Raw genomic sequence first — 26,640 nt, forward strand, 5'->3', positions numbered from 1 at the left:
GCCGACTAAAGCCGCCTTTCAGCCCCGACCACTGGAATTTAGCTTGGCAAATTTCATCCAAGTTAGTGCCCGGCAATGACAACATGGAGCGAGAGAGCTTCAATTAAAATAAATGCAACACAAGCGTAAAAAGAGGAAAAAACGAAGGGCTATATGGGAAGGGGGTGCGTTCTGCTGAAAAAAGAGTGAAACAATAAACTTTGACTTGCTGACGGTGGCATTTGCGTGATGGTCCCGGGTTCCACATCCCCAACCCCATCCCCATCCCCATCCCCATCTGCGTCCATGTCCCGTGTCCTATATGCCCTATATGTATGTGCTATCCTATTCCGGCTCTGTGTCTATTTGCACCTGCATCACAGATCAAAGTGACAGCTCCCCTTTCAGCGCGCCCCTGGTCAAGTGCTGCACTTGTGTGCGTGGACCCGTAATAAAAAAGCGCGACGTGAGTAGTTCATGGAGGGTGAGGGGCTCCACCCGGGGGGTAAGTAAATAGGTGGGAGCGGCTGGCTAAAGCGGGTCTAAGAAGGCGGTAAAGGGGCGAGCACACGGAAGGGGGTCAGGAACAGCGGAGTGGGATGAGTGTTTGCACCACTGCCTTTCCCTCGCCTTTTATTTCCCACTTTTTGTTGCCACAATTTCATTTTCAATTGGAAGTCCGACTCCTCCTCCGCCTGGCCATCATGTATAGTATAATATTTGTATTGCATCTCGCCAAGCGATGACCAAGTGGACCCCCTCTCACCGACGCCCTTTGACCAATTGCAATGCCATTTGTTGGCTTTGTTTAATAAGAGAAAAGTCGCTTGCATTTATTTGCCGAGCCATTCGAATCCAATTTGCGGCCAGCTTCAATTGAAGTCACCAAGGCATGAGTGCATTTCTTCAGGCTATATTCTTAAGATACAAGGACGATTTTTGAACGACTCGTTAAAACTATACGTCGCATTGGTTATTTTTGTCTTTGTATGAATCAAAAATCCTCAAAATCTTTTCATTTAATTTAAGTTCCAGTGAAGATAAGATGTTTTTTAAAACTATACGTCACATTGGTTATTAGCGGTTCTGTTATTTTAGTTTTTATATGAATCGAAAATCATCAAAATCATTTCATTTAATTTAAGTTCCAGGAAGATAAGATGTTCGTACTTACCAATCGTTCTGTTGCGGTATTCATATTGAATATGGATGTGTTTTTATTTTATTATTTTTATTTATATTTTACATATAAATATTACCTTCTTTTTTACAATTATACTTTATACATACACTGTAAGTGGGCAAGGCGCTTTTGGTACATCGAGTCATTAATAGATCATAGAACATAAGATCATAATCAGTCGTAATCACCCCTTTAAACCTGGCTAAGGGACCGTTTTATGCTGGCTATCTCAACGTTTTTGACATGAGAAACCCCTTTCTAAGTTCCCAATTGTGTCTCAGTACATCCCGCTTTAATAATAATTTACAAACGAGCTACGCAGGATCGTTTTCTATTCCCTGTGTGTAGCGGTAGAAAAGTCTGACATCCTGAAGGACTCGACATACATGTTTCCGAATGCCAATGTGCCATCAGAATCTTCTCTGGATACTTCCAATTTTACATTACGTCTTAGCGTCATGCCCACAGTTTTGAAAAATATTTTCAAACGGAATTTGAAATTTCTTAGTGAATAAGAGGTATCTGATAGTCGACATCCTTGTTTTTATCCTTTTGTGAAAAAAATGTTACCAATATTTCAGGAATTTGGTTTTTATTGCCAAAAAAATGTATTTTAGGTAGCAAATGAAACAAAACTTGTCAGTTTTCCTCAAATAAACTTATTTTTGTTCTCCTAAAAAGGAACCGGACATTCTACTTGCTCGCCAGGTGTTCCAGGCGGCTGCTCCTAGCTCGGCATCCTTTTGCAGACCTAAATCCTCCAGTCGACTTGTGTGACATTTGATGCCTCCAGGTTTTTGTTTAAAAAATTACTCTGCAATACGTTTTCATTTATTTTCGAATCGCTGTATTTGTTTAGAAGGCAAGGCAATCGAGGGGAAATCGTGAAAGGAACCATCAGTTTTGGCGGACCTTCTCCGTTCAAATTGGCAGTGCATATGCGGAATCGTAAAGTAATGGTGGCCATATCCGTCGCCTTTTAACAATTTTTCTTGTTATGCGTGCTCCTACCATTTTTACGTTTGTATCTAAATCTGCCTGCGTTAGGTTATTTTTTCTCCGCCTTTGTTTTTTCATAAGAATTTTTTAATTTAACGCTCAATAAGCTTTTGCCGCGTTTCGTTTTGGTTTTCCATTCTTGTTTTTGTTTAATGTTTTTTGCTTGGCTTTTGCTCTGTTTTTGGGATGCGCGTAATTTTTTTTGCTGTCTAAAACGCAGCGAAGACGAGGCAGACCTACTATATGTATCTGTGTAGATGGGTTTAGATGGGCGAGCAACTACATTTAGTTGAGTGTGGCGCACACTGAGAGAAAGAACGGAGCTGTTTAAACTCGCCCATGGCTGTTAGTGAATCTTGTGCTGCAATCATAGTCCTTTGGTCCTTGTGACACACAAGTTTTACTACTATGTAGTAAAAGTCCAGGGCGTTTATTTTTTTGGTTTACACGCAGTAGAGGCTATTCGATTCGTCCTGTTCAATCTGAAATAAAACTGGATTTTCTCACTGTCGAACGAAATTATGTGAGTGGAGGGGAATACCGAAATCCAAATCATGAACGTCTACGCATCTGTGTGTGTGCAAGGATAAGTGTGTGTGTGTGTGTGTGTATGGCACTCGACCAAGATTGATGGGAATTTAAATTGAGCATTTCGTTATAAATATGCGCGCGTTTTACTGTGTTTTGCGGCAGGTCCTCCCGAAACTAACACACCTCCCCCCGACCTTGCCCCTCCCCCTCCACTATTTCCGCAAGGGGGGGCAAGGGGGCAAGGGGACTGGGCTTTCTGGCATGGGGCGTGGCGCCACACTACGTGTGTGCATCCGCACTTAGCTTGACAGTCAGCAAGTCAGCCAAGTGCTGTAGTCAGTCAGTCAGCCACATCCGTCCCTCCTCCCCCAACCCCCTGCCCGCCCTCTGCCACTATCCCCTTCTCTGTACCCCAACATACCGCCCTCTCGCTCGCACTGGCCTCGTCAAACTGCACAGTGACCAAGAGACAAAGGGCCTAGCACGAAAGCGAAGTACAGAAGTTACAAGTTATTGAAAATGTTAATAAAAAAAAATATTTTTTAAACTACTTGTTTCTTATTGATCGGACTATTTTATTAAGCCGCCGTGCCATATATTAAACCCTGTGAACAAGTTTCTCGACTATCATATACGCATTAATTAGTTAGAATTAGAGTTGAATAGGTTAAATATACTCGTATGTTATTATATTAGTATATTTAATTTATGTAATATATACATATATACATCATCCAAAACTTCACCATTCATTTTGTACCATATTAAAGAGCTTTTGTGTTTGGAAGACACTGTGCTTGTGAACAACAATTTGAGCATGACGCACATAATTCAAAAAGCCAATACATAGGGGAAAAAATCTCTAACTACTTCTACGGATTTTTTTTTGTAGTTTAAACTTTAGTTTAAAAATAAAAACAGAAATTATTATCACTGTGAACGGTACTCCACGTAGTGACGAAGCGCACCAGTAGAGTGTGCAAAAAGACTAATATATGTACACGAAGAAGTGAAAATCCGCTGTGTTTGTCCAATTATAATAGGTAATAACAATCAAATCAATCAAGACACAAAATTATATTGCTGATATGGTTCAGGAAAAGCGGTAAAAGTTAAAAATTGATTGTGTTGATAACTGCACCCACAAAAAATATTGATGATTGAATAAATATTATACCGCGTATTTATTAAGTCAAGTGCAAAATCCTTTTTGGCCACAAAAGTGGATATCAGAACTTTTGTACGTTGGGGGTGCGATCGTCACTGGTTTTTACGTGGTCCAGAGTGTTTTTTGTTTGATTATTAGTGAACGGCATTGCACGGAATTTCAGAATGGCATAGCTTTTTTTTCCAGTACACCACCCTCTCTCCGGATCCACCTATTGTCGGTCGGCTGGGGATTCTGCTGTCAACGAATTCGGGAATCGGGGCTGGTGCCTTGTGGAATGGGCATTGGACGGGAGTGTGGTGAAAGGACCCTGAAATGATGGGAGACGAGAAGTGCTACTGACATTTGTTTTATTGCTGACGTTGCATTCAATGTTGCACACACAAAATTTGGATTGGATAGCCTGAGACAGTTTCAAACACCGCAATATGGCAACAATACTAGTAGCAAATAATTCAAAAAGATATTGCTAGTTAGGTCCTTTACAATTAACAGTTTTAGAACAGAGAGCACGACAAATATATTGCTGATTTTTGAAACAAAATAGGATAAATCAAGCGGGAACGCCATTTTCAAGTACATCGACTATCTGATAACTGACCTCAATTATTTTCTGAATCAACTCTTTGGCTAGTTTTCAAATCTACTGGCACTCAAGTGATTGTCCTTAAAAATCCTTTTGAATGAATGCAAATGTCAACTTATACTTCCGTTTATTAATTTAATGGGTGGCTAAAAAAAGTTCCTAGGTCTATTGAAATACGAGATCATGGTCTTTATATGGACAGATCAGCCGGCGATCAATTCAGGATTACAGATTATAGAGTATATATGTTGGGAAACGATTCCTTCTGCATTTTGCATACTTATCTAACAGCCCAACATTCGCCACTCCTCTACTAGTAGAGAGTTTAACAATTAAGAATATCTAGCATCTTCAGTGCTTTTTCGGGACACTTTAATTATATCCTTGAGCTCTAACTTTCGTATTTTTTGTTTGTGTAGGGGATACTATCGGACCGGAGAGAAGGGACCTAAAAGCTCAGCTAATTTTCTAATTTCGCAATGTAATGTGCTCGGTTTGTTTTGGGGGTGGCGATGGGACTTTCGCAGGACACGGAAAAGCCAAGGATCCCAGAAATGTCAAGGATGTGCTCGTTGCTATTATTGTTTTTGGCTCGCTCGCTCACCCCTTTTCAAATTCTTACAGAGCGCATTAAAAATAATTATGCTTATGCTGCTGGAAAATCTGCTGACCTCCATACAAGTGCTCACATGGCCAAACGGGTGGCCCCACATCCGCATAAAATGTTTAAATATACACCCCCCATGTAAGGGGGGTACACAAGTATATGGGGAAATGACCGCATAGAGAAAGTACCAGTGGAAGGGAACTGAAGGAAAGCTGCAAAAATATTTTAACAACATTCTTAAGCTCAACCGAAACGAAAAGTTATGAACATTTTTATGAAAATACATCTAAGGCCGTCGGGGGTCAGAGGTCAGCAAGTGGGCGGCGCCACAGCCCATTTTCTCGCCCCACTGACTTGGAGCCACATTTTAATTGAAATAACTTTGATAATGTTGCCCTCATCCGGGAAAGAAATAAATAATAACAGCCAAGTGAAACTAGAATGCAGTTGGAATAAATTTCTCAAAATGAATTTATCAATATCCATATCTTATAGAGATGATAAGATCTTGAGGTTCCACACAATATATGAAATGAATACCTATGATAAAAAAGTTCGAATTAAAACAAGAAAGAACGCCCTGCCACGAGAAAGAAAATACAATTCGACTAGTTAATACCTTCGAAATTAATTGCTCAGACAACGTTATTTCTTTGGAACTGATAAAAGTTAACATTTTCATTGCCTAATAACCTTAAAACGTGACTTACAGGGATCTTAAAAGTTTGCGAATTTCAAGGGCAATACACATAACTGTATTTATAAATATCCTACAAAAATATATTCTTTTCGCCCGCATTTAGCATGAAACTGTAGCTTCATTATCTATTGGCAAAGAAAATGCTTTCCCGCTGGCGTGCTTTCCAAAAGCCGTAAAACAAAAGTGCCCTATATTCAGCAAACTTTTCAACGGATCTTCATATCTTAAGACTTGAGTTGTCATTCGACTTTTTCAGCATGAACACAACAATGCAACATAACTGAGACATTCACCCCCACCGGTCCCAACTGCTGTAATTTTCTAGACTTGCTCCTTCAACTGACATTTATGTATTACCTATTGTGATCGAAGGCCCACAGAAGCTTTTCATTTTTATGGTGTGCTTCGTCACTACTTATAAATGGTCTTCTATTAATTGTAGTATTTATACCCGTGCACTTAAAGTAAAAGAGATACTACAATGGTAAGGGGTAGCAGAAGAAAGCGTTTCCGACCATATGAAGTAGATATATTCTTGATCAGGATCAATAGTCGAGTCGATCTGGCCATGTCCGTCCGTATGAACGCCTCCATCTCAGACACTAAAAAGCTAGAAAGCATTATCACGCAGAATAACGTTTGTCTTCAACTGTTGCCTCTCCCACTCTTACGTCCAAAAACAGGCCAAAACTGCCACGCCCACACTTTTAAAACATCCTTTAATACTTTTTATATTATATTGTGTTTTTCCCCTAATTCTATCGATATGCCAGAAAAAAATGAAAATTTCTCCTTCGGACTTCCACAAGCTGAGTAACGGGTATCTGATAGTCGGGGCACTATCACTATCACAATATACACTATTGTTTTTTTTCTTCAATTTTCCGACCTTTCCCATGCCAGCTCTATCATATAGTTATCAAAAAACAGATGTATACCAAAATAGAGCGCTTTATTGGCTTGGCTTTACTTTCCATTAATTAGATGGTAATTTTCCGCTATATGATTTAGTGGTCTGGTCCGGACCGTCCAGACTTATATACAACCTGCAATAGGAGGATGACTTTTTGGAACGTTTCGAGCAGATAGCTTATAGTTTGCGTTGAAACGGACAGCCATGGCAATTGACTCTGCATTTGATACTGATCAAGTATAAATCACATTTCAAGTGGTGCTGCGCTTATTGCTGTTTACGGGTAATTGTTTTACCAATAAAAAATCGGTCGTACAGAAAACTTGGTAGATTTATTGAAACAATAATTGCGATCAACTTGGGTTGCACTCTCCGAATGTTGAATTGCTGGAATTGCAGAGAAGGGACAAGGGACTAATCGAAAGGAATCTATAAATTGATTTTCCCTGCTTAAAACATTTAATAGCAATTTTAGAGGCGTACACAACTAAAATATTTAGAAGAAAACTAATACGTGGCGCACATGGCGACTACAGACTACGCAAAGTTGAGTTTGATGGCGAAGTCGACGTCCATCTTGACGCCCGGCTTGCGCACGACGACCGAGTGATCATGCTGGAGCACCTCCAGCTGCTGGGTGACGCCGTTCACCGTGATACTGGCGCTGCTGGGCACCTTCTCAAGTCCGGCGATCACTATTCGCTCGATCCAGGCAAGGGTCTTGTATTTTGGCTTGCCTACGAAGCTGTTGACCAGCTGGTGGTTGGCGAACTCGTAGTTCACGTGGATGTGCTGGCCCTGGCGATAAGCGTAGGACTTCTCATCATCCAGGTAGAGGGTACCAGATGCCTTGCCCTGACGGTCCAAGCAGATAATCAGTGTGTACGGATCGTGCAGCATCAAGGTTGAAGCGCGACGCTGTCGCTCCTTCTTCGGCACAATACTGCCACCACGCTGCCAAACGGGTATCTGTAAGCAGGTGGAAAGCGTAAAACATGATTCACATGACTTTTCGAAAACAGAGTAACGCCTCTCACCTTAAAATCATCTACGGGCACCGACACATAGCCGGTTCGTTCCTGGCGCTGATAAGTATCCACATCGTACCACCAGTCGCCGTTCGTTTTGTCATCAATTGCTGGGAAGTACACGTCCACCTTGCTGACGCCCTGCTGCATGACGGGTCTTACAAGCAGGCGATCTTGCACCAGCAGCTGGCTGTCAATGCCGAAAGCCTCCTTATCCACGGGATAGTGGGCTAATAATGGGCGAATTACCGGCTCTCCAGTCAGCTCCAGTTCGTAGAACGCGGTGTACCACAGGGGCAGATATGAATAACGCTTGAGCACAGCATTCTGGATTACCTGGCGAGTGTGTTCCGGAAAGAGCCATGGCTCCCGGCGTTTAGTGTCGATATGCGCATGAGCCCGGAAAAAGGGCAGGAAGGCACCGGTTTGATACCAGCGCCCCAGCAGCTCAGTATCTGGGTTTCCAAAGAAGCCACCGACATCGGCACCGCAGAAAGAGAAGCCAGCCACCGCCTCTGTGAGACACATCTTGATTGAGTGCTGTAGATGCGACCAGTCCGCAAAGTTGTCACCCGTCCAAATGGCAGCATAACGCTGGGACCCAGCAAAGTGGGCTCTTGTGAGGATGAAGGGCCGCTGGTTGGGATCGCGCTGCTGGAGACCCGCGAAGGTGCCCATCAAGTGCATGTGACCGTACAAATTATGCACGTCGCGGTGCTCCCAGTTGCCATAGTGGACCAAGTCCTTTGGCGCCGTGATCTCAGGGCCGTTGAAAACCGATGGCTCGTTCATGTCGTTCCACAACATCACATCTGCGGAGACCGTTTGGAACTTGTCTAGGGCGTACTGGCTGGCGTAGTACTCTCTGACCACGGGATTGAAGAAATCCGGATAACTAGCCGCTCCCGGCCAACACCAGCCCTCGTAGTCATTGCCCTCACGCGTTTTCACATAGTAGCCACGGTCCGTGCAATCCCGATGGAAGAAGTAGTTAGTATCCCGCTTGATGTGCGGGTCGATTATCACCACCAAGTGACGGCCCAGTTCTGTAAGATTCTTGATCATTGTCAGCGGCTGCGGGAACTTGAACTTGTCCCAGGTGAAGTAGCGCTTGCCATCTGTATACTCAATGTCCAGCCACATGGTGTCCATGGGTATGTTGTTTTCGTCGAATTTCGCTGACACGGAGGTCACATCTCTCTCGTCGTTGTAGTTCCAGCGACTCTGGTGGTAGGCAAGGGCAAATAACTGAGGCAACTCGTGTGTTCCAGTCAGAGCAGAGTACTGCCTAAAAGTGTCCATGGGCTTAGGACCCAGCATGATGAATGCGTCCACAATGCCCGACTCCGACATGAAGTGGGCAGCCGGAGGAGGAGACTTCCGCGAGCCGGATACAAAATTTACCAGCGAAGATACAACATTGGTCTCCGAGGTTTGGATGTCCACCCAAGTTTCGGCGGCGTTCTGCCAGTAAACGCCTGCAGTGCGTTGTGGTCTAGAAGATATAACAAATTATTTTACAAAAATGGACAATCAGCAGGCTATAAGCCAGCAATTAAACTATTGAGTTACCTATAAAAGTAGGAAGTAGGAAGAACTCAAAGGCAACTCACCCGTGGCCATAGATCACCGGCACTGAGCCATACAGAGCCATCTTGCTGTCTACAATGTATTCGAACACATCCAGGTTGTACAGGCGATACGGATCCGTGCCCGAAGTGGACTTTAGTACGAAGCTGTCGGCGTGCTCTGGAATACCGAATAGAACTTCGGCTGCGGGAAACGAAAAGTCCAAAGCCACAGCCTCTGGACCGTGCGGCTTGGAGTCGTGGTGTGATTTAAAGTTCTCCTCCCATGCACCAGGATCATCAATGGTATCTGCTGCTTTGGGAGTTTCCACAGCGGCATCCTGCTCCTGCTGATTCTCGTATTCGGTCGGCTGAGTAGTCTGTTCCTGGGCCTTCTGCCGCAAATGCTCGAAGTACAACCAGTTCTTGGCATTCACTGAGACCACCAGTACGTCGTTTTCGTAGAAATCGATCCGGAATGGGTCTCCGTGGATCACAGCCTTATTCTTCTCCGATGTGATTACGATCTCTCCATCTGTTTCCCGCTGGACACGAATGTGCCCGGCCTGGGTTGGGCCCTTAAGGGCGTTCTCGACGCGATATCGTGGTCGTAGTGGCTGCTTCTCATCGATCTGCAGGCGGAAGGTACTGCCCTTCAGAGCCTCTAGCTTAAAGGCGAACTGGTGATGATTCTCCTTGTTTACGAGATCAGCGGTCAACGAATCCGCATAGGTGTTCAAGGTGCCGGGTATTAGGGCGTACTTGCTGCCTGATCCCTGAATCTTCCGGGAGCGTCTGAAAACCGTAATTTAATCATCATTAAATAATTGCGTTATTTTATCTGTTGGTTATAAGTGGCTTACATCAGTAAAAAAGTCAATATAAAAAACTCAATAAAATATAAAAAACTCAAGTAAAAAGGAGTATCAATATATGGACTTATTTCGCTATTCAAAAAGTGATTTAGTTAGTAATTTAATATAGTAATTTAGTTAGTTTACAAGTAAACACTTTCTCTCTAAGAGGCATTGCAAATTTTAAATGGAAATTCAGAAAACCTCAAAGCTACAGAAGGTTAAGTATAATTCATGAACTAAAATGGCAAGGTTTGGAGGAATAATATACATAATATGTACATAATATACACATAATGTATACATAATATATACATAATAAATGCATAATATTTATGTACATATATTCTGAGATTCTAACTGATTTCATTCAAGTTTTGAAAATATATAAAAATCCATTAAAAAAAACGAAGTATAAGATGTCATGGATTAGTTTGAAAGAAATGAAGCCCTAGCAAATTGCATTTAGAGTGAGGAATATCTCCCTATAGCATCCTTCCCTAGCATTCATAGATCAATACGCGTATTCCCAGTATTAGTAATAAGTATTGACCAAAAGTAGCTAAAGAGTAGCTGAAGGGTTCTCCCAATGAGAAATCCACAACATGATTGTGTTTCTGCACCGTACTACCAAAAGGTAGCACACAACTATTGGCCAACTATTGGAATCTTGGTAACCCGTAACCCGCATCTGTACCGCATCGGTACCCTGCACCTGTGCAGTAAAAGTAGTTAGCCATCATGTGCACAGCCAAACTCACCGGCAAAAACTGCTCTGCTCGCAGGTCTTGAAGTTCCCGGGATCCACTCCGTCGGCCAAGACGAAAAGAGCCCAGATGATGGCCACGGTGGCCAGAGCGAATCGCATGGCGTCTTGTCCTGGATTTCAACCTGAAGAGCTGGAAAATATATTATTAACAAGCTGGACCGATTTTCAAGTTATTATTATTTTTTATTAATATTCTTTTGTTGCTCTCCACGACGCGGCCTACTGAAATAGTAACGGTAACTGAAACTTAAAGTTTACAGGGTATTCGATCCTTGGCTTCGCTTTTACATTACTCACGCACACAAGCGGACAGCTTACAAACGTTTGCATGCGTGTGTGTGTGTGTGGACCGCCGCTGCAAACTTAATGTACACGTCAGTCGTGTACCGTTAGGCGAAAATGGTCGGAAAATGCAGTTTACGTGCAGCCGGGATGCGGATTACCCTCTAGTAAACCCCTCGCGGGGGATATGCGCACATGCGGGGAAGAACCAGATGGTGTCGGTGTGTGGTGCAGCTGATTTGCAGCGAAAAGTTTGGATTATGATCGTAAAAATATGCCGCCGGTTATTAATTCACTTTCCGCTGACACTGCACTTTCGGGAGCTTCGCGGAGCCAGTAAAACTTTGGCCCCGTGCGTCAGTTTTCGTGGAGTTCCAAACCTTTTAGTTTCAAACAGCCTGCGTTGGAATTCTGGTTAATAACTTTTATTAAAAATTTTGCAGGGACACACGCAGTGTGACCGTCGCTCGACTGCTTAAATATGCAGTAAATACGCCGAGGTCTGCACTATAATACCAAACTTAGCGGAGACACAAGCCGCAACCTTAGTGTGGCGCCAATTCAAAAAACGCGGATGTTCAGCGTGGCAATCAACGCCGATAAACAATAATGGAATACTCGAGAAACACACTGAGTGGTGTCATCTGGAGGCAGTTTCGCAGACATGCCGTCTAAAATGAGTCGATCAGCAACCAGGTGCACGTAATATAATAGCTTCAAAATGTCTTTTTATTCTTGCGCCTGATATTCCCAAACAGGGTGTACTTATTGTACTTTTCGATAGTATATCATATTTGCCATTAAAAAGAGAAACCGTGCTTCAGCGGGAGACAGCAGTTTGCTCCTTGAAGTGGACACACAAAAGCCAACATAATGCGAACGATGTGGGTGGCGGAAGAAGCGAGTGGGAGTGCGGAGTCAAGAATCCAGAGCCGGCGTCCAGTGCGGGTCCAGATCAGTACTTGATCAGATTGCTGACCGGAAAGGAGCGCCGGAGGCTCATGCACTTCTCTCGGTCGATGAACAGGGCGTTGACCTTGTTCCGCAGATCCACTTCCAGGGTGCAGCGCGTCTTCAGGAGACCCTGGTGGGTGGCCTCCGCCTCCATGAGCTTGTGGTGCAGCGTCTCCACGGCGCCCTGGATGTCCTGCACCTCCTGGACGAGTCGGTCCTGGGCGTGGTCCTTGCACAGCTCGACGCCCTCCCGATGGGAGCGGGCCTCCAGCCGCGTCTGGGCCACCTTCAGCGGCCCGGACTTGTCCTGGATGGCCTTCTGCAGCAGGAAGAGGTGCTTCTCCATGTCGAACAGCTCCTGCTGGACCTTCTGCAGGTGCAGCTGCACACGGTTCTTCGCCTCGGCCATCTCCTGGGAGCGGCGATCGAAGGCGTTGTTCGTGTTGCTCCAGAAGTCCCATACGGTGGTGGCCACCGAGTTGACCACACTCTGGGCGTCGCTCCGCAGCTGGGAGAGCTTCGCCCGCTCCGCCTGTGAGCTGTGGAGACAAGGGATTGTCAATTAGAATTATGTTTTCCAACTGCCGCTAGGTGTAGCTAGCACCTCTGCTTTCCCAACTCACCGGCGGACGTGCTCGCTGCTGGCCTGGGCCCAGGACTCCTGGGTACTGACCGAGGGATCGAACTTCTCGATGCCGCCGTAGTAGGTGATGCCGCGACTGTGGTTGTTCAGCTGGTGGCACATGGAGTCGATGCCGAGCGAGGACTCCTTGTGGGACACGTCGTCCTCGAGCAGGTGCTGGGCGCCGCGGCAGTCGAGGGCCTGCTTCGAGATCTTCTCGTGCAGACCGCCCAGGCGGTCGCGGGAGTTCCTCAGGTTGTTGATCTCCACGAGGAGGGCCTTCTCCACGATGTCGTGCACCTTCTCCGTGCCCTGGCGCGACTCCCGGTGGAAGAGGCACTCCTGGGCGATGTGCAGCGGTATCTCCAGGTCGAGGAGCGCCTTGCCGCACTGCCGCTGCAGGTCGTTGATGTCCGACATCTCGGCAATCAGCTTCTCCAGCTCCGCGTTCAGCTCGTTGCGCCAGAAGGTCAGGTCGGTGATGCGCTCGCCCAGCCTGCGGCCGGCGTCCCTTTGGCCCGAGGTGGCCTTCTCGTCGGTCTCCCGCATCAGACGCACTGCGTCATTCCGCATGCGCTCGGATAGGTTGCTGAAGGACACGATGAGTCACACGGAGCTTGGTGCCACGCCGGCGGAGCCACTTACCGATTCATGTTCGACTCGGAGTACTTGGTCATGTTGTTGTTGTACCACTCGTTGCTGGTGTACCGCGTGTAGAGGGCAGCCCGGGCGGCGTGCTGGGGATTGCGATCGAATCCGGTGACCAGGTTGGGGAATATCATGCCGTCCGTCTTCATGCCCTTGGGCAGGAAGCACTGCTTGGTCAGCTGGTTGGTCATCGGCTGCTCGGGCAGGTGCTTCACCTGGATGAGCTCATAGGCCATCGCCGGGCGCCACGGGTGCTTCGTGGGCGTCTCGTAGGCGGCGCCAACTCTCGGCGGGATCGAGGGTCCCATGACGGGCTCCATGCAGGGCGGAGCGCCCGCCTGGCTCCATGGCTGCAATTGGGAATACATGACCGTGGTTGGCGGGATGCCCGATCCGCCGGCTCCGCCACCAGCACCATTGTGACTCATTGTGGTCGGAGGTTTCGGTATCGGTTTCGGATTCGGATTCGGTTCCGGTTTTAAATCAAATCGTTAGGGATAATGGAGTACTAGTAATTTGTGCCACTTGGAATTTGGACTGGGTACTCGGAACTGACGAATGATTTCAAAAAGCACAGAACACAGATACGTTCCCTTTCGAGGAGCGGAAAAAACTAATCCAAACCCTGGTTGGGACCAGGTGACAGCGCCCCGAGCTCGAACAGGGCCTACTCCGATTGCTCATCGAACTTTGGCCGCGTGGGAATGAAAATGGATCGACTTTACAACAGATAACTACTGGGCAACTTCAATTGGTGGCATTAAAATATAATGGATAATGTGACATGAATCCAGCTCGATCGCTGTACGAGTATATGTGGAATTGAGGAGGTTCAAACGATATCTTAAGCAGCGCTATAGTCCTTCACACAGGAAGCAGACATCTTCTAAAGCAGCTACAGCTGGACAAGGTGCTTCACTACTTTTAGTGCTTCTATGGGAGATGAATGCCCAGATACGAAACTAGGTGCAATGGCTAAGGGTAATGGTAATGGTTAGTGGTATGGGTTAATGGTACATAGGACTCCATGAGGTTGCGGTGGTCCTTGCGCTCGTTGTACTCGTTCATGTCAGCGGTGGGCCACTTGTCCAGCAGGTTGTCCTTGACCAGGCGGTGATCGAAGATGCGGTTCTCGAGGTAGGAGTGCTTGTGGAACTTGAGCACCTCCTGCCCCTTGAGCGGTGCCATGGTGCCGGCGATTTGGGTGTCCCACTCGGGATTCGGAGCACTCACTATCGGTACACTGGATCGCAACAGCAGGTTCTTGAGCGTTTCGGGCGCCTTTTGCTGCGGATTCGGGTAGCGTTGGCTCAAATAGTGATCCTCGTTGGCCCAGCAGAGCATTGGTTGACGGACGCGATATATTACCCACTTATCTTCCGCTGGGATCTGTTTACTTTGGGTCTGTTCGGTGCAGCGTCTCTGGATGGAGTGCTTCTCAGCCCCAGCCCTCGGTGGCTTCTTCTCTGGTAGGCTTATTGATTAAACTCGGTAGCCTGGCAGCGGAATCGCCTGGCAATGCGTCCCTCCGACGAGTTGTGGAATCGATGGCAATGACACGGGTTATTGACCCAATTATTGCCAATGGGGGTCAAACTGACACTAGATATTCTTCGAATTATTGACCTTGCTTAGTGCGGAATCAATTGGGCTGCTGGTTTTTAGTCGACTTGGAGGCCAAGGCTCACTCCTTGGGCTACAAATCCTCATGTATGCCTTGCTCCAGCTATTCTCAGTGGGCTGTTCTTATAAAGCCCATTTTTTAATATTTGCATACCCACGTCTAAGTGTACACTAGTAGTTTGAAATGTGTTGCTTCGCTGCACTGTTTTTTTATCGACAAAACAGACAACATGGGCCATTAAAAATGGAATTGTTTCTTAGAAACTTCAATGAGTTCATTACGTGTTTGTTTACAAATTGCCCTGCTGGGCTTGAAGTGCCAATCAAGGTTAGTTTTCCTTTGTGACCACAGATAAAAGCTTAAATATGCACTTGTGTGCTTCAGTTCAATGCACTAACAGTTAAGCTTAAAGCCGTAGATTTATTTAAACAATCAACTACATGTACGTTATGTATACAACTAGAGAATTAGCAACGTAAACAGGGAAATTGAAATGAGTTCCTCTAGTGGGGACCGGCGCCACTGGGCTCCTGCTGCTTGAGCGTCTTGAGGTTCTTTTCGAAGCGCTCGAACTCACTGTCGATCATCCTGTCCGCCTCGTCGAAAACCTGCTCAACGGACTCCACCTCCGGGATGTAGAACTGCAGCATGTTCTGCACGCCGTTCTTCAGCGTCACAATGGAGCTGGGGCAGGAGGAGCAGGAACCCTGCATCTTCAGCTTGACGACGCCGGCCTCGTAGCCCATGAAGACGATGTCGCCGCCGTCCTCCTGCACTGTGGGCCGGATGCGCGTGTCGAGCAGCTCCTTGATCATCATCACCGTCTCGTCGTCGTCCTCGAGAATCTCCGTGTCCGCATTGGGCTGCGCATCGTGGAGGACGGGCAAGCCGCTGGCAAAGAAGTCCATTATGACGGCAAACACCTCTGGCTTAATCAGGCTCCACTCGGCGCCCTCCTGCTTCGAGATGGTGACGAAGTCGGCGCCGAAGAATACTCCTTTGACGCCTTCCACGCGGAACAGCAATTTGGCTGCGGATTGAGAAGAGTGTACTTTTCTAGCATTACACGATATCATATAAGGGAAGCAAAGTCGGACGACCTTACGCATTTATATTCTTGTAGCTCTAACAAAAATGTAAATGCTGGCAGAAATTAGAGTGGGAATGCTTGGATCTGCAGGAACATCTAACAATAAAGTATGCTGGCCTCCAGACTCAGTGCGTCTACTTTTAGTAGCGGCCTCGCGCATTAATTAGACAGAGACGGAGCGCTTTGGGGAACCTAAGAGGAGTGGCTACACAAAGCGCAAATAGAATGGTAACGAATTGGTTTTTAAACCACTTGCTATGGTAAAACTAAAGAAAGGTGCGAGAGAACTAGTGCATAACATTGCAATTAAACATATAAATAATATAACCAAACCTCTCACTTATCGCGGGAGGACTAACATCTGGCGTTATAATTTGGAAAAAGCAAATTTGCATTTAGTGTTAACTGGATGGCTTCGATTCTGCGACTTTCTGCCCATTAATATCAAAAAACGCTAGGAATATGTAAACAGCGAGGAAACTTAAAACTTAATATAATATTAATAATATTAATATTATATATTAAGCGTGGTTTTTCTTCATCAAACAAAGTGATAGTTTAGGTGAAGTACCTTTTTTTCTACATATTGATCAGCATCCAACTAAATAACCTTCGTTGCATTATTTTGTATCTAGACATTCATTATAGGGCTGATTAGCACTTCCCTTAGTAAAATTATTGCATACCACACCAAAGCTGAAAGGTTTGCCTAATTAAGTTTACATTTTTTGCCAAGCCCTTTTGATTACAGCAGCAGGCATTGAAGAAGGCCACTCGTTACCTTTGTAGCTCTTTTTTACAACCTATCTGTGCGACAAATTCTTCGCCGATGGACTTTTGGAACAATGTAATCTTTTCGGCCAACCAAGAAGCGGAAACTTGGGATCCCCAGGGGCACCTTGGTGCAGCTCACTTACCCAAAGGACTGCTGTGGGCGGTGGTTCCGTTGGGGAAGTCGTACGTGTTCCCCTTTCCCAGGACATCCACGCCAGGCAGGAACTTCAGGCTGTCCGGATTCGGTGTATCCTGCGTCTGGATGAACATGCTCCTCCTGCCCGCCACCGGCAGCCGCATCTGCAGGAGGCCGCGGCCCAGAGCCTGTCCGCATCCCGGTTCCTGGTGAGCCGGTTCGCGATGGTTGCGCGTGGAGGCGATGCCCGCAAAACTGCGCACCCTGGACAACAGCAGAAATGGGTTACTCTGGTAGTAGCCGGGTGATCGTGGAGTACTTACAGTTGCCGCGAGCCCAGGCGCGTGTTTCGCAGCGTATTTAGGGCCGCTTGGGACAGAAATTTGGACATTTCGTTGGCTTTTGCGTTTGATAACGAAAACTAACGAAAAATCAGCTGGCACTGACGGACTGGCAACGCTGTTCGCAGTTTGTGGTGGTAAACTGAATACCCAACTAGCACGGACCCAAACCCTGCTTCCATACACTGACAAAAATTCCCGGTATATTGTTACATGTATAACTCAGGAAAATGCAGCAAGGCAATAGTTAACTGTACGTCGTTATATTAAACATGCATTTTTAGTTTAAAAGCTGTCTCAACTCAGAGCAATAAAATTCAATGAGTATTATACATTATTATTTTAAATCATTTTATTGATGTTCTTAATGTGTTTTCATCTTTGTATGTATACCCTCACTCAACGGCGGTATTTTTAAAAATTAAATAATTATACCCAAGACTAACATAGGTTACAAATAATTTATCTTAATCTAGTTAACGAGAAAAAAATGTCATTCACTGGTAAGCATAATTATATTTGATATCCGATCTGCCTCCAAAAAAATGTACCAATCCTACACTGGGTCACAAATTGACAACATTAACAAAGAATCCTGCGGTAGAATTATTTGGATAACCTTCATAGTTCATTTTTAAGATTTTTTAGATTGAAAAGGGCTGTGACCCCCGTATGTACTAATGCTACCTAAGGAAATCATAAGTAAGAGCTGAGCAAAATGCAAACTAAAATGGAAAATACCTATTGTTTAATATGCCTTTTCATCTTCACAGACAAAAATCTTTCATCTTCTTAACAAAGTTGCGCATTTGACGTCAGGGTCACAATCCTCGGATCGCTGGCCGTTAAGAGAGGCATCGGTGTGTATTGCAGTACTGTATTGGTCTCTTAAGATGTGTCGCTGCAGGTGAAGTTGGTGCCAAACAGAGAGTTGCACACCTCTACGGCCACGTTGCGACGGGCGATCTTCTTGGATCTTCCGTTGGCGTGGAACTCCTGGTTGTCCACAGTGATTCCCAGATGCTGCATGACGTTGGGCTTGTCGCCAGATGACCCGTAGTCCACGTAGTTGAGTCCCGGGCGCATCTGCAGAGGGATTGATTAGTAACTGTATAGTGACTGTATATCGTTGCTGGGTTGGCCTACAATGCAAAGAATGGTGGCCGGATGCATGGTCTCCCATCCAGAGGGCAGCTCGGTGCGCACTGGCGGCTTCTTTGGCTCCTTCGGCGCCGCGGGAACGGGAGTTCCAGCATCCCCTCCGGCCTGTTGAGCAGCATTGGCCGAAGGGTGCATCTCGGGCACGACATAGCCCTCGCGCTCCCACTCTGCAAACAGCTTGTAGATGGCAAACGAGGCCAGATTCAACATGGGCAGATCATCCTCCGGTGCATCATCTCCGGCCTCATCCTCGTTTGTATCCATTGGCTCCCCGCCGCATTCGCTGTGCTGAATACGGGTCGGCTTGGGGGTCATCCTTGCAATTATGAAGTCGCGCCATGCCTTCTCGCAGGCCGCGTTCTTGGCCGTCATCTTTGAGACACCCTTGCCCTCGTACTGATTGCAGTTCACAGTGACAACGGCCGTGAATCCGCCGTCGGGATTGCTATCGATGGTGAAATCGCTGATGGTCACGCCCTTCACCTCGTTGAGGGCCATCAGAGCGTTCTTGGGCAGCATGGACTTGCGCAGTTGGCGGTTCTGACGCAGCTTCTTGTCCCGGGTGCGTTCTAGGATCGAGTAAATATAGAGGATTATTATGGTATTATCATTATTTTTCGTAACTATTTGTGGCCGTCTTATTTACTTTCATTAATTTGAAGGTGTTAGGTAATTTCTGGCCTGTCTACAACAATGTTAATACGGTTCTCTCCCACCACTCTTCTAAAGATATATCTAGTGATTCGTGTGTGTGTGAAAATGTGGGAAATCTGAGCGACCAAAGGTTTCCACGCTTACCAGACGACTTCTTGCGCTTTTGGAAGATCTTTTTAAAGGGGATCTTGCCCCCGATGCCGCTGGCACTGCTATTTTCCTCTATGACGTCGATGGGCCCTTCCTCGTCGATAGAGATCGGCTCCTCCTTGACGATGATTGGCAAGGGCAGCTTGGCGGCGAGGGCGGCCGCATCCAAATTCTTCTGCTGGAAGGGCAAGGCCGCCACTTGAGCGGGGACAGAAGACGGTGGCGACTGAACAGCCACCGGGGGCTCCGGTTTTGAATAAACCAGAGCAGCCTGCTTTTCCTGGACATTGGCATCCTGCAACGGCTGTTGAATCAAAGGCTTGACGGTGGCATTGGGATTCTGCATTTGCAAAAAAGTTTCATTAGCTGATTAGTTGGCGAAGGCAACGGGTTTCGCCAGGTTCCCCTGGACAAAATCACTTGCAGCGGGCTGGTCCAGTGGGTCAACAAAAAGAGACTCGCTGGCCAACGGAAGCCATCAAGTCGTCAAGTTACCCGGAAGCGTCAGGCTGCTCGGCTGGTCTACTAAAAACCATAGTTCAGGAACTAGCCATGGCCATTCCTGCGACCCAAGTGCCCCGAAACCAAGCTCTGCACCAACGGAGCCACGTGCCCAGCGACTGTTGATCTCCGGTCATCGCATCCAGCCAAGGACTTCGGAACCTGTAGTCTATGCTAATCTATTGAAAACAGGTGCACTCCACTGATAGTAATTCAAGCGGCTCCTCCTGTTGCTAAAGACATTCGCTCAACAGCATGCAAGTAGCAAATAAATAAGGTATCATTGTGACCTAATTTATTTGCTAATGCATTCTGCATCAGCGAAGTTTCGCATGCAATTCTATACTCTATATGTCCAAAATTTTAAAGTGTCAAGCACAAATCTAGTATTTTCTGCGGTATGCATGTATCTATCACGCTGTTAAATTGTTAAACAAAAACTGAATAATTTTTTTTTTTTTAAGTAAGGAACATATCGAAAACGAAATAATTTTGGATTAGGCATAGTTTAGTTATGGGGATCCTTCGGTCTTCGGCTGAGTTCATGGTCGCCGGCTAGTTTCGGGCACTTGCGGTGAAGTGAATGGGCATTGCTATCTGACGCAAAACTAATAATTTTAGTTACAATTTCGGGTGAATGCATTTTCAGTAGCCATAAAAGTTAGCGATAACCGCAAGTCCAGCGTGAATCTATCGCAGTGCTGGCCATCTCTAGTTGTTCGAAAGCACGAGCAGAGTGGAATGAGTAGAATGAACAAATGGATGGGATACGGATGAGGAGGGCGAGTGGGGAGTGGTTGGAAGGGAAGGGAGGGTGCCTTGTGGACCGTGAGCTGTGGATGCTGGTGGAATTCGGACAACGGTCTGCACTTTCGATTAACCCGCTTTTAGTGGCTATTGCAAATGGATTCACAATTGGGGTGAATACACACACTTTCATTTTGTGCGCTGCAAATTATAGAAATAAAAACGAAAACTCTGTTATTTCACAAATCAAATGTGGATGATTCCATCAATGGTTGGTTGTTTTTCTTATGTATTTTTTACTTAAAATACACCTCTTCGTGACGTCACAGGGAACTCTATACACTCATACACACACTTGCAAAAAAATAAAAGATTCTTACGTAAATGCCTCCAGAGACAAATGGCTTGCTATTTGCCGCGGTTGGACGATTTCGCTTCATCTTGATTTTTTCGTTATTTGTGATTTATATTTTCTCTGATTAATCACAAAACTATTCACAAGTGAGACCTTTTTTGCACTGACGTGAAAATCCAAACAAGCCCGAATCAACAAATTTCTCGAAAGATAAAGCATACCAAAAATATACTACGATTCAGTATTTTTAGTGATGTGTCAGACACTGGAAAGACGCAATTGTGAAATAGAATTAAAATACATGCATAATTAAATAATAATATACTTAATGATATATGCATTAAAATCGGCGGGGAAAACAGATGTACTATAATTAGCTTTAAGTGTTAGTCTTTACATAATAGCTTCAACCGTAACTGTTGTTTTTATTCCTAAGAAAGAACGCCACTTTTTCATTAGTTTTTGCTTTCAATTAAGCCCAAAAAGTACCGAAGGACATATAAGCTCAACCCGAATGCAATTAGAACTGCAGCCCTAATAAATGGTCAGTAACTCGTCAAAGGTCCTAGAAAAATAATAAATTGTTCTCAATATTAAATTAGGACTTTAAAAATCTACAATTCTGGCCGAAAAAGTTCGAACCTTTTGCATGGATAAGTAGACCTTGTGTTCCCAAGTATGACCAAAAATTCATGTAGTGGAATTTTATTTTACTCATAAGCTTTTAAGGCAGTGAAGAACAATCGCTTAGAACGATTCTCAATATAAAATATATATATAATATGTAGCGCACATATAGCTGAAAAAATTGTACCATTTTGTATTTCTTTTATATTTATTCGTGTGTATCAGAAGACTTTGTTCTTTGGGTTCCTTTCGTGAACCTTTTTTTCATTACGCTCAATTGCTTTTTGACGGCGGACGCGTGCGCATTTACAACAATATTCAAAAGTATGTAACAAAAATTAGCGAAAATTCGAAAACTTTTTGTTCTGGACGCAATAACGAAAAAAATTCTGGGCAATTCAAATTCGCAGGGAAACAACAACAAAAAAGAAGTATGAAAAGGAAAATAATTTAAAAAAACAAGAAAACGGCGGTAGAACATAATAATTAAGGAATCTATTTGAGCACCTCTTTAAATATTTACAAAGTTAAATCTGTTAGTTAGATCTGTTGTTAATTTCTGTGTTTGTTCTTAACCGAAAGACTATATCTAATCTTTTAATCATACCCATCAGTGCAGTGGTAGTGTAGAATACAGTGGTCTAAATGTAGAAATATCAAATTCGAATCACTTAGGTAACCCAAGATTTTGTATATAGTATACAAACTCTGTTATTTCACAAATCAAATGTGGATGAGTCCTTTAATGTTTGATTTCGTGGTACATTTTTTACTTGGAATACAATTCTTCTTGACGTCACAGGGAACTCTATATAAAAGTTTCTTACGTTAATGCCTCCAGAGACAAATGGCTTGCTATTTGCCGCGGATTTACGAACATTTCCCTTCATCTTGATTTTTCTTTTTTTGTAATTTAGTTTTTCTCTGATTAATTACAAAACTATTCGCAAGTGAGAACCTTTTTGCACTGACGTGAAAATCGAAACAAACCCGGAATCAACAAATTTCTCGAAGGATGCATACCAAAAATGTACTACGATGTAGTATTTTTAGTGATGTGTCAGACACTGGAAGGACGCAATTGTGAAATAGAATTAAAATGCATGCATAATAAAATAATAATATACTTAATGATATACGCATTAAAATCGGCGGGAAAGCAGATGTACTATTATTAGCTTTAAGTGTTAGTCTTTACATAATAGCGTCATCCGTAACTGTTGTTTTTATTCTTAAGAAAGAACGCCACTTTTTAATTAGTTTTTGCTTTTAATTAAGCGCAAAAAGTACCGAAGGACATATAAGCATATAAGGCCGAAAAAGTTCGAGCTTATTGCATGGATAAGTAAACCTTGTATAAGTAAACCAAGTATGACCAAAAATTCATCTAGTGGAATTTTAATTTACTAATTAGCTTTTAATGCTGTGAAGAACGATCATTTAGAACGATTCTCAAATATTATCATCAATATTATTAATTTTCTTATATTTTGCATAAATTAAAAAATGTCGCCAGATAATAGTAGCGCACATATAGCCGATAAAAATGGTACCATTTTGTATTTAACAGAGGTCCACCCAAAATAAAACCACGAATAGGGATATCGTACACAGGGAATAAAATAGTATTGAGACAAAACTTTAAACCACAACATTTTAATTAGAATTTTGTTAGACGCTTTTCCACATATGTAGATACACATGTGTCAATATTAATTTAAAAATGAAGTAAGCAAAAAGTAGATGTCCTTTCTAAAAAAATGCATGAAAATAACTTAAAATTCCTACGGACTAAATTTACACTTGAATATCTTGTTACACTTTTCCAGCGGCTTGGCCATCATATTTTTTTGTGTGTATCAGAAGACTTCGTTCTTCGGGTTTCTTTCGTGAGCCTTTTTTCATTCCGCTCAGTTGCTTTTTGACAGCGGACGCGTGCGCATTTAAAAGAATATTCAAAAAAATGTAACAAAAGATTGTTTACTTTCGGAAACGTTTCGTTCTGGACGCAATAACAAACAAAAGTGCAGTGTAATATAAAGTCTCATGGAAACAAACGAGAATATAATAATAATTATTATTAATTATTATTATAATATTTATTATTTGATCACCTCATTGAAAATGTACAAAGTTAAATTACAAAGTGTGTTAGTTAGATCTGTTGTTAATTTGTTTGTTTGTTAACCGAAGGACTATATCTAATATTTTAATTATACCAATAAGTGCAGTGGTAGTGTAGAATACAGTGGCCTAAATTTAGAACTTTCTTTTAGAAAATTCGAGTCACTACGTAACCCAAGATTTTGTATATTATATACAAGCGGTAAGTGCAGATCTATGAGTCAGCGCATTCGCATTAATGGGACATTGGAGATTTGTACATGGAAGTTGGCGAGCACAGCTCTTAAAATTTAGCTGAGTCTTCAAATTCGAAATCCGATCACTAATGGGGATAAAACGTGCTGTGTAGGAATTGTATGTGCCGGCTTGTATTTCATGGTAATGTGGAATTTTGTGGGGTTAATTTTCTCGGGGTTTGATTGAAGTTTTTGAGCTAGTTGTATGCTATTCATAATTTATAATACGATGAACAGTACCGGTTCCACATAAAATGGGGTTTAAATTTATATTATTATGGGAAATGCAGAAATATTTACTGGTGCGTGCAGTGGTAATATAAAGGCATAAACTTTGGTTGAAGTCGATTTCTAAAAGTTTCGTAAATAAATTAATATGTTTATGTAGATATGTTTTCATCTTTATAACCATTATTATTATTAATTTCTTCGTATAAACAAATTTATTTTGAATACTACCAGTACATTTATCCTAAAATCGTTGTAAAACAGCTTACAAATTCATAAATTCTACCAGCTCTTTGTTTATTGTTTAGGGGAAACGTCGGCTAATCGTTTTTATTTAACATTTTGAAGACTGATTTCAAACCTATTAACCTAAATCTTTTTTAACTTCTAGTATCCCTTAATACCTTCAAATTTCCTGTAAAATATAGTGAAGACTAAAACCAAAGACACTAGAATAAAAAGATGCGTAACGGTCATACATTGGTTTTGCACTATGCAGACACTTTTTGGCGGCATTTTCCACGTCGCGAGCTGAATACTCTAGCGACATATTTACTAGTATAAAGTAATTATTATAATAAAGTAATATTAAAATAATTCGGTATTATTATGTTCATTTATTCACCTATTACTATTTCTATGATGTAATTAAATAATTATCATATTAAGGCAATCCAAAATTCAAGTTTTTACTTTTTACTAACGAGTACTTTGTACTCGATTGCCAGAGTACAAATAATATAGATTTTTGTTTAGGAAACATATTTTCTTGTAGCCCTATAATTCCCAACTAGTTCTAGTGAAGACTGTAAGGAATGCCTTTTAATTTAGAGTCACAAAATATTTCAAGTAATCTGTCTTACCGGTCGAGCAGTGAGTGTAGTGTATGTATGTATGTATGTATGTGTATGTATGTATGTATGTATGTATGTATGTATGTATGTATGTATGTATGTATGTATGTATGTATGTATGTATGTATGTATATGTATGTATGTATGTATGTATGTATGTATGTATGTATGTATGTATGTATGTATGTATGTATGTATGTATGTATGTATGTATGTATGTATGTATGTATGTATGTATGTATGTATGTATGTATGTATGTATGTATGTATGTATGTATGTATGTATGTATGTATGTATGTATGTATGTATGTATGTATGTATGTATGTATGTATGTATGTGTGTTACTTGCCTGAAGAATGTTTAATTTACTGTCGGAACACATAGTTATTGCCGCTTTTAATATTTGTTTAGGAAACATATTTTCTTGTAGCCCTATAATTCCCAACTAGTTCTAGTGAAGACTGTAAGGCATGTCTTCTAATTTAGAGTCGCAAAATAGTTTAAGTAATCTCTCTTACCGGTCGAGCAGTGAGTGTAGTGTATGTGTTCTTAGGTGTGATTACTTGCAAGATCAAATTTGCATCCCTCTTGAACAAATAACCGGGCAAATGGTATTCATACAAGTGTTTGAAATGTTATATTTATTTTAAAATATTTATTCATAAAAAATATTTAAAATACAATATAAAATTATTGTAAAGAAATTGATTACCCTACACTGAAAGGGATATATATTTTTATGTTTATTCGTATACAAAGTGCTACTAAATTAATCTCGAGCTGCAAGTAATTAAATAATAAACTATTATTTTGGGATATCGTACACAGGGAATAAAATAGTATTGAGCCAAAACTTTAAACCACAACATTTTAATTAGAATTTTGTTAGACGCTTTTCCACATATGTAGATACACATGTGTCAATATTAATTTAAAAATGAAGTAAGCAAAAAGTAGATGTCCTTTCTAAAAAAAATGCATGAAAGTAACTTAAAATTCCTACGGACTACATTTACACTTGAATATCTTGTTACACTTTTCCAGCGGCTTGGCCATCATATTTTTTTGTGTGTATCAGAAGACTTCGTTCTTCGGGTTTCTTTCGTGAGCCTTTTTTCATTCCGCTCAGTTGCTTTTTGACAGCGGACGCGTGCGCATTTAAAAGAATATTCAAAAAAATGTAACAAAAGATTGTTTACTTTCGGAAACGTTTCGTTCTGGTCGCAATAACAAACAAAAGTGCAGTGTAATATAAAGTCTCATGGAAACAAACGAGAATATAATAATAATTATTATTAATTATTATTATAATATTTATTATTTGATCACCTCATTGAAAATGTACAAAGTTAAATTACAAAGTGTGTTAGTTAGATCTGTTGTTAATTAGTTTGTTTGTTAACCGAAGGACTATATCTAATATTTTAATTATACCAATAAGTGCAGTGGTACACTGAAAGGGATATATATTTTTATGTTGTATATGTATTTTATGTGCTACTAAATTAATCTCGAGCTGCAAGTAATTAAATAATAAACTATTATTTTGTCATAATTATATTAGTGAGTGAAATAGTGAGGTCTTTAAAGTGAGTAGTAAAAATTGTCTTAAATAAAGCCTATAAAATGCCCGAAACGTATTTGA

The 26,640-nt window shown here is 42.7% G+C and overlaps 4 protein-coding genes across 5 annotated transcripts; all 4 read right to left on the reverse strand.

The window, feature by feature from the left end:
• Positions 1-6,979: 6,979 nt before the first annotated feature.
• Positions 6,980-11,687, reverse strand: LOC6549658 (neutral alpha-glucosidase AB). Its single transcript, XM_001978671.3, has 5 exons — positions 11,548-11,687; positions 10,878-11,015; positions 9,308-10,057; positions 7,704-9,189; positions 6,980-7,635 (listed from the first exon to the last, which is right to left on the reverse strand). The coding sequence occupies exons 2-5, from the start codon at positions 10,982-10,984 to the stop codon at positions 7,204-7,206; spliced, it is 2,775 nt and encodes a 924-aa protein (XP_001978707.1). The 5' UTR covers positions 10,985-11,015; positions 11,548-11,687; the 3' UTR covers positions 6,980-7,203.
• A 188-nt stretch (positions 11,688-11,875) lies between these two features.
• On the reverse strand, positions 11,876-14,990 carry LOC6549659 (tektin-3). 2 transcript variants are annotated; one of them, XM_001978672.3, is made up of 4 exons: positions 14,409-14,990; positions 13,389-13,741; positions 12,745-13,332; positions 11,876-12,660 (listed from the first exon to the last, which is right to left on the reverse strand). In XM_001978672.3, exons 1-4 carry the CDS (start codon positions 14,733-14,735, stop codon positions 12,123-12,125), a joined length of 1,806 nt encoding a protein of 601 aa, XP_001978708.3. In that variant the 5' UTR covers positions 14,736-14,990; the 3' UTR covers positions 11,876-12,122. The 2 variants fall into 2 exon arrangements, with proteins under 2 accessions (XP_001978708.3, XP_026837354.1); XM_026981553.1 differs by having other exon boundaries at positions 14,625-14,867.
• Positions 14,991-15,399: 409 nt separating this feature from the next.
• Positions 15,400-17,499, reverse strand: LOC6549660 (NFU1 iron-sulfur cluster scaffold homolog, mitochondrial). The gene is made up of 3 exons (XM_001978673.3): positions 17,339-17,499; positions 17,023-17,279; positions 15,400-16,045 (listed from the first exon to the last, which is right to left on the reverse strand). Exons 1-3 carry the CDS (start codon positions 17,404-17,406, stop codon positions 15,519-15,521), a joined length of 852 nt encoding a protein of 283 aa, XP_001978709.1. The 5' UTR covers positions 17,407-17,499; the 3' UTR covers positions 15,400-15,518.
• A 187-nt stretch (positions 17,500-17,686) lies between these two features.
• On the reverse strand, positions 17,687-21,163 carry LOC6549661 (double-stranded RNA-specific editase 1). The gene is made up of 4 exons (XM_001978674.3): positions 20,950-21,163; positions 19,316-19,661; positions 18,503-19,086; positions 17,687-18,442 (listed from the first exon to the last, which is right to left on the reverse strand). Exons 1-4 carry the CDS (start codon positions 21,007-21,009, stop codon positions 18,245-18,247), a joined length of 1,188 nt encoding a protein of 395 aa, XP_001978710.1. The 5' UTR covers positions 21,010-21,163; the 3' UTR covers positions 17,687-18,244.
• Positions 21,164-26,640: the final 5,477 nt, after the last annotated feature.

The sequence above is a fragment of the Drosophila erecta genome, unplaced genomic scaffold, assembly GCF_003286155.1.
Source record: "Drosophila erecta strain 14021-0224.00,06,07 unplaced genomic scaffold, DereRS2 tig00000126-arrow-pilon, whole genome shotgun sequence".
In the NCBI taxonomy this organism is placed as follows: Eukaryota; Metazoa; Arthropoda; class Insecta; order Diptera; family Drosophilidae; genus Drosophila; species Drosophila erecta.